The sequence below is a fragment of the Plectropomus leopardus genome, chromosome 12, assembly GCF_008729295.1.
Source record: "Plectropomus leopardus isolate mb chromosome 12, YSFRI_Pleo_2.0, whole genome shotgun sequence".
Taxonomy (NCBI): domain Eukaryota; kingdom Metazoa; phylum Chordata; class Actinopteri; order Perciformes; family Serranidae; genus Plectropomus; species Plectropomus leopardus.
The window spans coordinates 27,453,165-27,464,449 of NC_056474.1; the positions used below are offsets into that span (position 1 = coordinate 27,453,165).

The 11,285-nt window shown below is 38.2% G+C and overlaps 1 protein-coding gene across 1 annotated transcript; it reads left to right on the plus strand.

The window, feature by feature from the left end:
- Positions 1 to 976: 976 nt before the first annotated feature.
- On the plus strand, positions 977 to 2,173 carry LOC121951982 (gastrotropin-like). Its single transcript, XM_042498483.1, has 4 exons — positions 977 to 1,085; positions 1,205 to 1,380; positions 1,546 to 1,635; positions 2,123 to 2,173. The coding sequence occupies exons 1-4, from the start codon at positions 1,019 to 1,021 to the stop codon at positions 2,171 to 2,173; spliced, it is 384 nt and encodes a 127-aa protein (XP_042354417.1). The 5' UTR covers positions 977 to 1,018.
- Positions 2,174 to 11,285: the final 9,112 nt, after the last annotated feature.

Below are 11,285 nucleotides of genomic sequence, written 5' to 3' on the forward strand. Positions count from 1 at the left end.
TACATTTAGAAAAAATGTTTCGTGATTTCATAAGTAGGAAAAAACAGGCATGGGTCTGAATGCCACGGACAATGTAGGTATGTCAGGAAGTATTTAGTATTTATACCATACCATACCATACCAGACCAGACCAGACCAGACCAGACCAGGCCACACCATACTGTATGAGCACAACACACACACTTGAATAACTAAGGTTTTGAAACTAGATTTGGTCACTGGGAGTCTCTACCTGACAGGGCAACAAGATTTCACAATCATGGACCAGGACTCAGTTAGTATTGAACTTTAGTGGAGGAAATGTCATAAAAGATTTTCAATTGATAAACTGAAAAACAAACAAACAAAAAACACTGATACAGAATAACCAAAGGACTTTTGGGTATCCTGTGGTTTGGGGCGATTGCCCGCTGGTTTATAATCCAGCCTTGAGTTCACTTTTTATAACAACAAAAACAATTATCCCTATCTCCTTACTCAAATGTATAAGTATCAAAATGACTCAGATCATGTCCCATCATATTCTAGAGTTTACAATGTAACCCAACAAATCAAGACCTTGAACAAGTTCATGAAGATCTTTTTACTGATCAGACCATTCACAATGTAAGATCATAAACTACTTCAAATAAAGGGATAATATTTTCAAACAAAGCTTTTTATTTGGTTTCAGACTCTTGGGGAGTAGTAAATGCAGAGGGTGCGACCATAAAGTCATTGCAGGAGAGTTCATTGACCTGGAGGTGAGCTACAAGCTCACACTGATGAGCAGTCAGCATTTTACTCACTGCTTGAAAACTCCATAAACGCGCGTTTATGCAGGTTAATGCCCTCTCCCTCGTAGCCCATTGGAGTCATCATCTTCAGCTGTAATTGCTCTCTTGTGTCATCACATGCAGATGAGGGAGGTGGTGAGAGGTGTACAGTATATAAACAGGGAGCAGTCTTGGTCTCAGTACCTTGCTTTTCCCTCAGCTTGCCTCAGCAGCTCACACCTCCGCACACCAACACCACCAAAATGGCCTTCACTGGAAGATGGGAAACTGAGACCCAGGAGGGATATGATGCTTTCTGCAAGCTGCTTGGTAAGATAGACCCTTCTCAGCCAAAAAACATGTTCATTTTACTTCCCTACTTGCTCTGCTTGTCTGGACTAATTTGGGATATCGTAACCTCACAGTGTACCTGTTTCCCCATTCTACAGGTATCCCAGATGACATTATCGAGAAAGGCCGTGACTACAAACTGATCACAGAGGTCACCCAGGATGGCGATACCTTCACCTGGACCCAGCTCTACCCAGCAAACGCCAAGGTCACCAACACATTCACCATCGGCAAGGAGTGCGACATGGAGACCATCGGAGGAAAGAAATTCAAGGTAGGAGGCAAAGAATCAAGAGATCTTTCACCTAGTTTGGTCTAAAGTCAAAGCTGTGCAGGGCAGAAATATACAAACAGGATGGCGACCAAAGGCCGAGCAGAATAAGTAGGAAGGATGAAGGGACCTTTGTTCCCTGAATGATTCTAACCTGCATGTTTTCAGGCCACAGTGAACATGGAAGGAGGCAAGCTGAGCACAGCCTTCCCCAACTACCACCACACCACTGAGATCAGCGGAGGCAAGCTCGTCGAGGTAAACACACTCACTCAGGCTTTTAGAGCTGAGCGGCTAACGTGATGACAGCAGTTACTACACTCAACACCCCGCAGGGATCATTAGAGTCATTAATGTTATAATCCTGCGGCCGGAGATGGGCATTTGCTAAGAAAAACTCTCTCAAACAGAGTCGGGCCAATGAGTGCATCTTAACAAGCAAAACTGTTTCACATTTAACCTTTAAAACCTGAGTCAGTGTGAGATAACCTTCCAGTTTTGTTTCCAAATGTTACCTATTTACAGCACCATGTGTTTACATTTCAATTTCTGCTTTTAAGGGATTTTCAAGAATTTAATTGTAAAGTCTTCGAAAATGAGACAAGCTAACATGTACAGAAACTATTAGTCATTTGTATTTGTAGGAACATGACCATCTCTTTTGATGAGATTTATAAAGGTATAAGACACTGTAATACCATACTCCTTGCTTTAATAATTTACCGCTTTTTTGGTCTCTCTTTAGACCTCCAAAGCCGGCTCTGTAGTGCTGAAGAGAACCAGCAAGAAGATCTAACTGTTGATGGAGCTTTGACCTTTTGAACAGTTACAATGGAGACCTCAGCTACTACTGCAATTAATAAACTAAGAATATACTAACATGAAGCTGTGTTTCCGTCCGTACTTTCTACTGTTTCTGTGTGTGTCCTTGCAACATACTTTTAATCGTAATGTGTGATTTTTAAACATTAAAGATTCAGTCACTGCTTCTTTCGAAATATAAGAGTTATGCAAGAGTCAGAGAAAGGCTTTTGATTAACAGCTTAAAGAGAGTCAATGGATTTAGCTTTGCAGGAATTGGCAGCAGGTGTAGCTGCATAAGGCTAAAATGTTTTTGACTCTTAGAAACATACTTAACTCAAATGAATTAATCTATGGGCTTTAAGAATAGGGTTGCAAAAGTTACCTCAACACTATTAAAGCCTTGTTTGCACTAAAATCTCATAGAACCAGGGAAAAAGCAATAGCCATTTAGCAATGATTCAGCTGTGCTGTTACCCTCTACTCTGACAAAAAAAAACATCATATTTTTTTGCCCGAAGGAATAAATCCTCTGACTGAAGTTCCACTTTTAAAACTTCATGTGTTTTTGAATTTGATTAAATGTGTTTATGTTACAATGCAAGAAATAATGCATTTTTAGTATGGTAGTTAAAGTTATAGTTGTAAAATAACTATCTATATAGGGGAGGTAAATATAAAAATGAAAATGTTGGCGAGACATAACCATAACTAAGTATTTTTTGTGCCTAAACATTAATGTTGTCACAATACCAATTTTTTGACTTTGATACCAATCCCAAGTATGTATCATAGCACTTGTTAGCACAACAATACTTGAAACAGAAACAATACTGATTTGATACTCGATACCTATAGATCAGAGACAGAATGTCCACAGCGGTTGAGCTTGTTTTAAAACCATTAGACTCACAGAGTGTACAAATACATTTACTGTAAAGTCTTAATGATTTCACTGTGCTCACATTAATCACAGCACTGGTGAAGTGTAAAGAAGTGTCAACTTTTAACATATCCACTCCATCTGAAATGTACAAATCATACAACATTGTTTGCAGAAATGTACAATACCATTATTTATTTTGGTGACTGGTTGTAAAAGTCAAACTTATCTCGGCCACCTCTATCCGTTGGAGGAGCGACTGCTATAAATGATAAATCCAGTTATAAATTCTTTACTGTCAGTGCGTTCTGTTCGATTCTGTGACCACGGTAATGGCTGCATTGCTAAAGAGCACAACACAGAAATCAGCCGATAAAGGTGTCCTATTTAAATAAAATAAACAAAATAATAAAAAGCCTGACCCTGGTTAGTCTTACTATATACCTGGTTCCTTGAATTGGGGGTACTGAGAGAAAGTCTATAATGATGTCATACTAAATGCCAACACATTCTCACTCCCAACTCCTCAAATACCAACGCTTGGTCGGTGGCCCCACATGTCAAAATATGACACTCATTATATGCATTGTCTAATTTCAAAATAAACATCTGTTTTCTGGATGGAAGCTGCATTGCAGCAATACCACTGATTATTGAGACACTGAATTCCTGGTTTTTGTGTTATTGAGAGGTTTTGAAGTTAAGTAGCTTTTCTTCATGCATCATCTTTTTCTTCTGTTACCTTTCATTATCCTTTCTCTCCTCTTTTGCCTGCCCAGCGTACCTCAAAAGTAGGGGTTATGCTAAGAAAAAAAAACATCATGCTGAAAGTAAGTACGCTTGTTAACGTAATATATACATTTGTCACTAGCATAGTACACTACACACACTAGCACATTTATGTTTGTTATTAAAGTAACTTGATTGACTTTGGGATTCACGCAGGAGACGAACAGTGGGCTTCTGTGTGGAGTTTGTTTAAAGCCTCTAAGTATACGATGAGGGAGTGAGACCGCATGTGCACACAGGCGAGAGATGTTTCAGTCAGCAGACAGGTGTAAACACTGATCTTGGACGCATTCATATGAGACTCACTCTGTCTGTCACTGTTAATGGACACTCCAGTCTGCATTGTTGTTCATACACTTCACTGATAAACCAGACAATTAGATACAGAGTTACATCAGGCCTTATCAGAGAAAGGTACTGTTTCACTTCTTCTCTTCTGTCCATATACGTATTCCCTGTCTCTCTAGTTCTCTTTTATAATCAAAGCTAATCACATATCTTATTGTACGTATAGCCTCAACATAAGTGTCACTTTACAGCAGCAGTAATTACAGTTGCATTATGTACAATAGGTGACTGGGTTGAACTCTCTTCAGGGGTCTGTCTGACAGGTTGATCAGTGCCCAGACGTCCTTCATTACTTTGATTCACTGGAACACTTGAGAAACGCTAAACTCTCTGAAACACCTCAATGTGTCTGCTTGCATAAGAAAAGCTCCGAACTGTCTCGATTTGCATAACTTTGCACTAAGTATAAAAGTATATCTACACAAGAGGTGTAGCATGAGCATCAGGTTAACAGAGCATCAGCAGCCTCAGTCGACTGTCTGTGTCAAGATGTTTTCAGACACAGTACAGTGCATTTTGACTGATGCATTTTGATAATAGACAAAAAAAAAACTTTTTTTCCCCACAGTACTCAAAGTACACATCAAATCAATTTATCCCACAGATGGTTTCTGTCATTTAAGGTGGTTCTCATCACCTTGATGAAGTTCAAGTGATCGCTTTTCTAATAAGTTTGGTTTTGCTGAGTTACTTAAGTCTACAAAAAGGGGATTTTCCATCATAATTCACAGCTGTGTATGCCAATCTGTGCGCTTGCGTTCAGTGGTGCCACTTGGGTGGGTGTTTTAGTGGGAACTCCAGATCCGTAGAGATCGGCACTGCGCTGACTTTGAAGCCGAATGATGTCACCAGTTGGCAGCGGCCATATCCCGGATATTTTGGCTTCACTTTACCATAGTTGGGCTAAGTGGGAAAACGTCGTCCATCTTTGTATACAGCCTATGACTTCAACATAGAAGGATCGGCTCAGATTGTAGTTATTTATTATTATCTAACTCTAATGGCAACTACTAACACTCTTGATCACTAAGATAACATTTTATATACCAGTGTTGTACTATTGGCATATAAGCTGTGTTTGAAGTGATAACCAAATGTCACAAATCTTGCACTGAGGTTAACAAAACATTTATTTTAGACCTGAAAAACAATAAATTTGCACTGACATTTTTTTTCTTTTCCAGGAAAATAATAGTTTTAATCAACACCTTTCTAAAAGATCTGTGGATGCATTATTATTATTTATTATTATTTTAAATTATCCATCTAAAAATGTTATTAATGAGACCTTTAATCCTTTTAAACCAGAGCAAATTGGCTAGATTGGCTCTTTCAAAAACACGGGAAGAAGGCAATGAGCAACAAAATTTGAAATGACCCAGACATTAGTAAGAAATAAGCAAAAAGCACAATAAAATTATCCCAAAATTAAATTGACAAGAAAACAAAAGAACAGACAAGCAAACAAATTTAAAAAAAACAACAGGAAAAAATAAATTAAAAAAAAAGGGAAATTACCTAAAAAATGGTAAAAAAATTATTACAATTCTTCAATATAATTTAAATATTTAATAATGATATTAGAAATACAATTCCTGGACATTTTTCCCTATATTTTTACTTTTTTTTTTTTAATCTACTAAGTTCTTGCAATTTGCAGGACATTTCTAGCCAAGTTCCTCAATGCCCTTTTCCCCCATGTTTTCAGAAGAATTCAAACCAATTTGCTTTGGGCTCAAAGGTTTAAATACTTGTGAAAGGCATCTGAATTCAGCACAGGAAAAGTGATGTTGACATATAAATCTAAAACCACCCATGGCACAATGTCCTCCTCAGTCTGAGTGCTCTGCTGCAGTGCACTCAGTGCTGCCACTGGTGGATGGAAGCTGTATTGCAGCAATACCACTGATTATTGAGACACTGAATTCTTGGTCTTTGCATTATCGAGAGGTTTTGAAGTTAGCCTTCTATTGTATTAATCGTCACGTCATTTTATCTTCTTCCCACATCATCTCTTTCTTCTGTTACCTTTCATTCTCCTTTCTCTCCTCTTTTGCCTGCCCTGCATTTGTCATCTAAGCTCTCCTTTGCATTTTTTTTTGCTTCTTTACTCTCATTTCTTCTGTCCTCTCCCCAGCATGTCCTCTCCTCTCCTCTCCTTGTCTCTCTCCACATCTACCCTATTTCTCTGTGGCTTCCAGCCAAGCAAATAATCAGTTAATTAACCAGCTCAGTCCCAGGATCATTGTAGCAGCTCTCAGAGGAGCACTGTAAAGGCTCTCATGTCTCTAAATTTACAGCTTCATTAAGTGGACTGGAGTAAGGTACAAATCTTTTGAATAAAATTGCCAGACTATAGAGCCTCGATGCATCCGTGTGTGTGTGTGTGTGTGTGTGTGTATGTGTTGGCCTTGACTTGAGAGCCGGTGACTCAATAGTTCCCTAATGAAAACAAAATCTCAGTTTTTTTGCCTCTGAGGTGGCGATTGTTTTGGTGTAATAATGAGCTGTCCTCTCTTGCCGGCACCAATGCAATCAAGATCTTACACTCCTGGAAAATTAGGGTTGGAAGGCAACAAGCAAGGTGTCATTTGAGCATGTTTGTGTAGCCTGGTGCTGGTGCAATCACTCTGCAATATCACTTCCTTTGTCCTCACAGACAAACAGGCCTAATTGGCTATTTCCAAGGCTACTGTTGCTGATTGGCCATTCTGCCTCCTTCTGATTGGTCTCCATCTCAGCAACCAGAAGTGGAGAGAAAATGGCTTGTTAACGTCACCATGTTGTGTTTTTTTGTGATCATGTACCTTCAAGCCAAGCCAAAATATGAACTTGCATTCCCTAGAAACTGATTTTTAGCTTACAGCATTTTTCTAGTCCATCTTCTTTGGCTACTACCCTGTTATTTATAGTGTACAAAAACATGGGCATATTTTGTAAGTTAGTAATCACTTCTGTAAGAGCATTATGCAGCTTTGCCGCCAGTGAAAATAATTACCCATCAGTGTTTCATACAACTCCATACTCTCTTCAATACAGTTTCAGCTTTGATTTATCTACTTCTTCCATTGTAAGACCAACAAAGACTCCTACATGACAACAAGTTCTCAGTAACAGAATAACAAAATAAATATTTTGCCATTGCCTTCCAAATAGACCCATATGAACATTGCAAAAATGACGTTTTCTGTTCTGCAGCTGAGGTTGAAGCTATGGTTTCGTTTAGGCGCAGAAAGTGTGTAGTCTTGGTTAGAGTTTTATGCACATCCACCTCAACTTCCTCCCCAAGGCATTTCACTGCTCTGTAAGGACATCACACCACTTCCTGATAGTCATACTGAGCACAGTACTCGGCCAAATATCATCACGACATTGACTTTTACTCCAGTAAGGAGTGCATATGCACCCACCAACAGTCTACGCTAAAAAACACCTTACGGCTTCTTGTGATTTGCCAAAAGATAACAAGCACAACATAACTGCAACTTAAGCATGTGCTGTTCACAAATACATGACAATGGATTCCTACACTCAAAAGGGTAGCATTGTTTTTGGTATGCCTCCACTTGACTTTGCTGCAATGGGTCTCACTTCCTTGTGCAATTTAAAGCCATTGACTACAGTCATTCATTTTAATACGAAAGGCAAACTGCACACTTAACAATCAACATTTGCATATGTTATTGGGCACTGGGGTATTAAACAATTTTCTTCTATTTGCCATTATGAAATTTCTTAATGCATACAGCTTAAAAGGCTTTTGTAACATTAACTCACATAATAGGGAAGAGACATTTCACTCTCCTCTGAATTAAAGTATAACTATAGATTAATTGTCCATACAAATTAGTAATAACAGTTGGTCATACTCAATGTTTGCTCTCATTGCTGAAAATTACACACTCACACTCTTCCAAAATAGTCTGCGACTGGATCCAGATCAACTTTTGATGTCTGTCACATCTGCCTGTGAGTTTCTGTTCCTTTCACTGAATGTTTTGATATTGGTTTGCAGCAGACCAGTCGCCAGAAGAAAAAAAAGTTGTGCATTCCTGCAAACCACATGCACTTGTATATTTTACTGGTAACACATCAATGTCTCTAAAGTGATGTAGCATCTGAGCTGACTTCATCATGTTGAGAAGGAGGAGATGTTGGATACCGTGACTCCTTGACGAGATGCCTGTCAAGCTGCAGACCAGTATACAAACCAACAAACAACAAAACTAGATGTGTTTTACTGAGTCCTAGCTGTGTTTCTTGTGGCTTTTTAGCCTCTTAACATGGCTGTTTTTTAGTAACCCTTAGTTGTTTTTCAGTCAGGGATGGTGCCATGAAAAACAATTGTTTTCTTAACAAGACATCAATGCATTTTTTTTGCCAAATAATGCTGCCAGGAGCTTTCTGCCAGGATAGTGCCATAAAAAGTGCTTGTTTTTACAGAGACAAAGTTATTGTTTTTACTGAGATATCACTGCATTTCTTTCGGGAATAGTACCATGAGAAATGTTTGTTTTTACAGAGACAAGGTTATTGTATTTACCAAGATATTGCTGCATTTCTTTCTGGGATAGTGCCATGAAAAGCAGTTGTTGTGTTTCCAGCCAAGACAGTGGCACAAAAAAATGTTTGTTTTTTGCAGAGGCATCACTGCATTTCTCTCCAGGATAGTGCCACAAAAAAATTTTACTAGGACACTGCAGCATTTCAAGCAGGGATTGTGCCACCAAAATCATGTATTTTAAGCCAAAACATGATCTTTGTTAACTTGCCAACCACAGCTTTGTTGAGAAAGAGTTTCAGCATATCTGTTTCAGTAAAACATACAAATATAGCATGTCCTTTGTTTGCAGAATAGTGCGATGCCCACATTTAATCTAGGGACTTGTTTGTTTGCATAACTACTTCTTCCTCTGTATCTGAGTTAACTAGACAACTTAAATTGACTTTATGAAATGGAACCAGTAATGCTTGTGTCATTTTTTCCCAATTTCTTAATAAAAACTTGATTATCTATTTGCTATCACTGAAGTACCTTCATCTCCCCCCAGCTCCAATTTCAATCACAGCAGCTCAAATCACAGTAATCTGGCAAACGCACTGAATAAAAAGCTACAGAAAGAGAAAAAAGGAAAGTGATTTAGTGGGGATGAATGAAAAATTGAGACAATAATAAAGCTAGAATTAGCAAGCGGAGAAAATACACTGGGCAGGATAATGAAGGGGTGATGTCACATTAGGCATTAGTAACCTGGAATTACCTGTGATAACCATGGTAACATTGACACTTTGCGTGAAGTTCTCCTGTCTTGGTGATAGCTGGTTGATCCAACTAGATGGAGAAGAAAAAGTGTGTGTATGGCTCAATTTAGTAATAATTGCATTTATTTTCAGCCTATAGCTGTCACCTGTGACAAAGAACCCCCTGGTTTTCTCTCACCATGCTTTCATTGTTTCATTGTGGCTGTTCTGTCACACAAATGAGAATATTTATGTCAACTTCATAGTTTTTTAGTATTTCTACATGTTATTGTAAACTCTCCTATGTTTTTTTTTAGGGTTATTGTCGCTTGTAACTTTTCTTATGTTGCTGTCTTTGCCAGGTCTCCATTGATTGTTGATCTCAACGGAACTTACCTGATTAAATAAAAATAATAGAAATTCTAATAACTTTAAAAGGAGATTTTTCACAACTTTAACTCAATGTTATTCATAACATCGGCCATATTCATTGAAACTTGTTTTAAAAGGTGCCTACTCAACCAACTCAACTTCTACCATTTTCTTATACTACATTCCACCATGTGTCATGTCTTGCACATCTGATATAACCCTACCTTGGAAACTGGTAAAACACTTTGATCATCTTGTGTTGCTTTTAAATTTAATTTTATAAGTGACCTAGCTTAACTTAACGCAGTCCATTGATAGATTGATGACCTGTGCAGACTTAAGCCTGCCTTTCAGTCAGCTGGATAAGATCCAGCCAGCCCACTGTAAGCATGTCAAGCTATTGTCATGCAATGTCTCATATATATATATATATATATATATATATATTATATTTCTTGTGCAACCTATGTAATCAGAAAGGATGAGAAACACAACACTGGGGGGTTGAGTGTGTTAATTTTAGCCCCATAACTGACGAGATGTGACATTATATCTCGTCTCTGTCCAAGCAGCGCTCAAACATTGATACAAATTAGTCTGCACCAAGTTTGAAAGAGAGACTAAAGAATTAGTAATATAAAAAGAAGTAACCACCATAACAGTTTCACTGGCCTTCATGCTGCTTTCTGCTGTTTACTATCCCATTTTCAGGCCTTTCCATGATGTTGAACATGACACACACACACACACACAAAAACAAAAAAACAGTAAGGCTGCTGCAGAGCCATGTACACAGGGCTGGTCTACTGGCAATGGGAAAGAAAAGGAAAGGGCAGTTAAAAAAAAAAACATGCATATGCTAATTTTGGTGGAAAAGGGCTATAAGTCATTTTAATGTACATCGTCACCATGTGTTTTTTCCTTAACTAGGCTATGCAGCTTTACTTTCCTAAACCTTTTTAACATTAAGCACGTAATCTTACAATAAGCTTGTACCCTCATTTATGGAGCACTATACATCAGATATCATATGAACCGTTGTATGAGGATACATTGACCCTAAACAGAATAAGCATTTTAGTAAATGAATGGAGAGATGAATTAAGATCTGGTAAAACAAAGGGGTATCATTTCTTGCCCTCTACTAGATTTTTTATCTGTTTTTTTTTATAAACCAATGATGATAATATCTAAATCCATTTTCAATCATTAAGTGAAGCAGTATGGTACTAGAGAGCAGTGGGCTGGCTTTATTGGAGGGACTGCATCTAGAATAAAGAAGTCTACTGTCATGATTATTGTAATTTGCTGGCACAACTGTGCTATTCAGATTTCCATACACCATATTATTCAACTTTACATTCAGTTCGACATTCAGTCAAGCTTTCAGTCCCGCATTCGCTCCTACAGTCAGTCCTACAGTGTAGCCCTTCATGTTTCTACTTACAGTTGAGCATTCAGTCCATCACACAGC

What these genes read in the sequence shown, in the direction of transcription:
- LOC121951982 (XM_042498483.1), top strand. Translation starts at nt 1,019, where the DNA reads ATGGCCTTCACTGGAAGATGGGAAACTGAGACCCAGGAGGGATATGAT. An exon ending in TCGGAGGAAAGAAATTCAAG is followed by an intron (nt 1,381 to 1,545) that starts GTAGGAGGCAAA and finishes GCATGTTTTCAG; the next exon opens with GCCACAGTGAACATGGAAGG. An exon ending in GCGGAGGCAAGCTCGTCGAG is followed by an intron (nt 1,636 to 2,122) that starts GTAAACACACTC and finishes GTCTCTCTTTAG; the next exon opens with ACCTCCAAAGCCGGCTCTGT.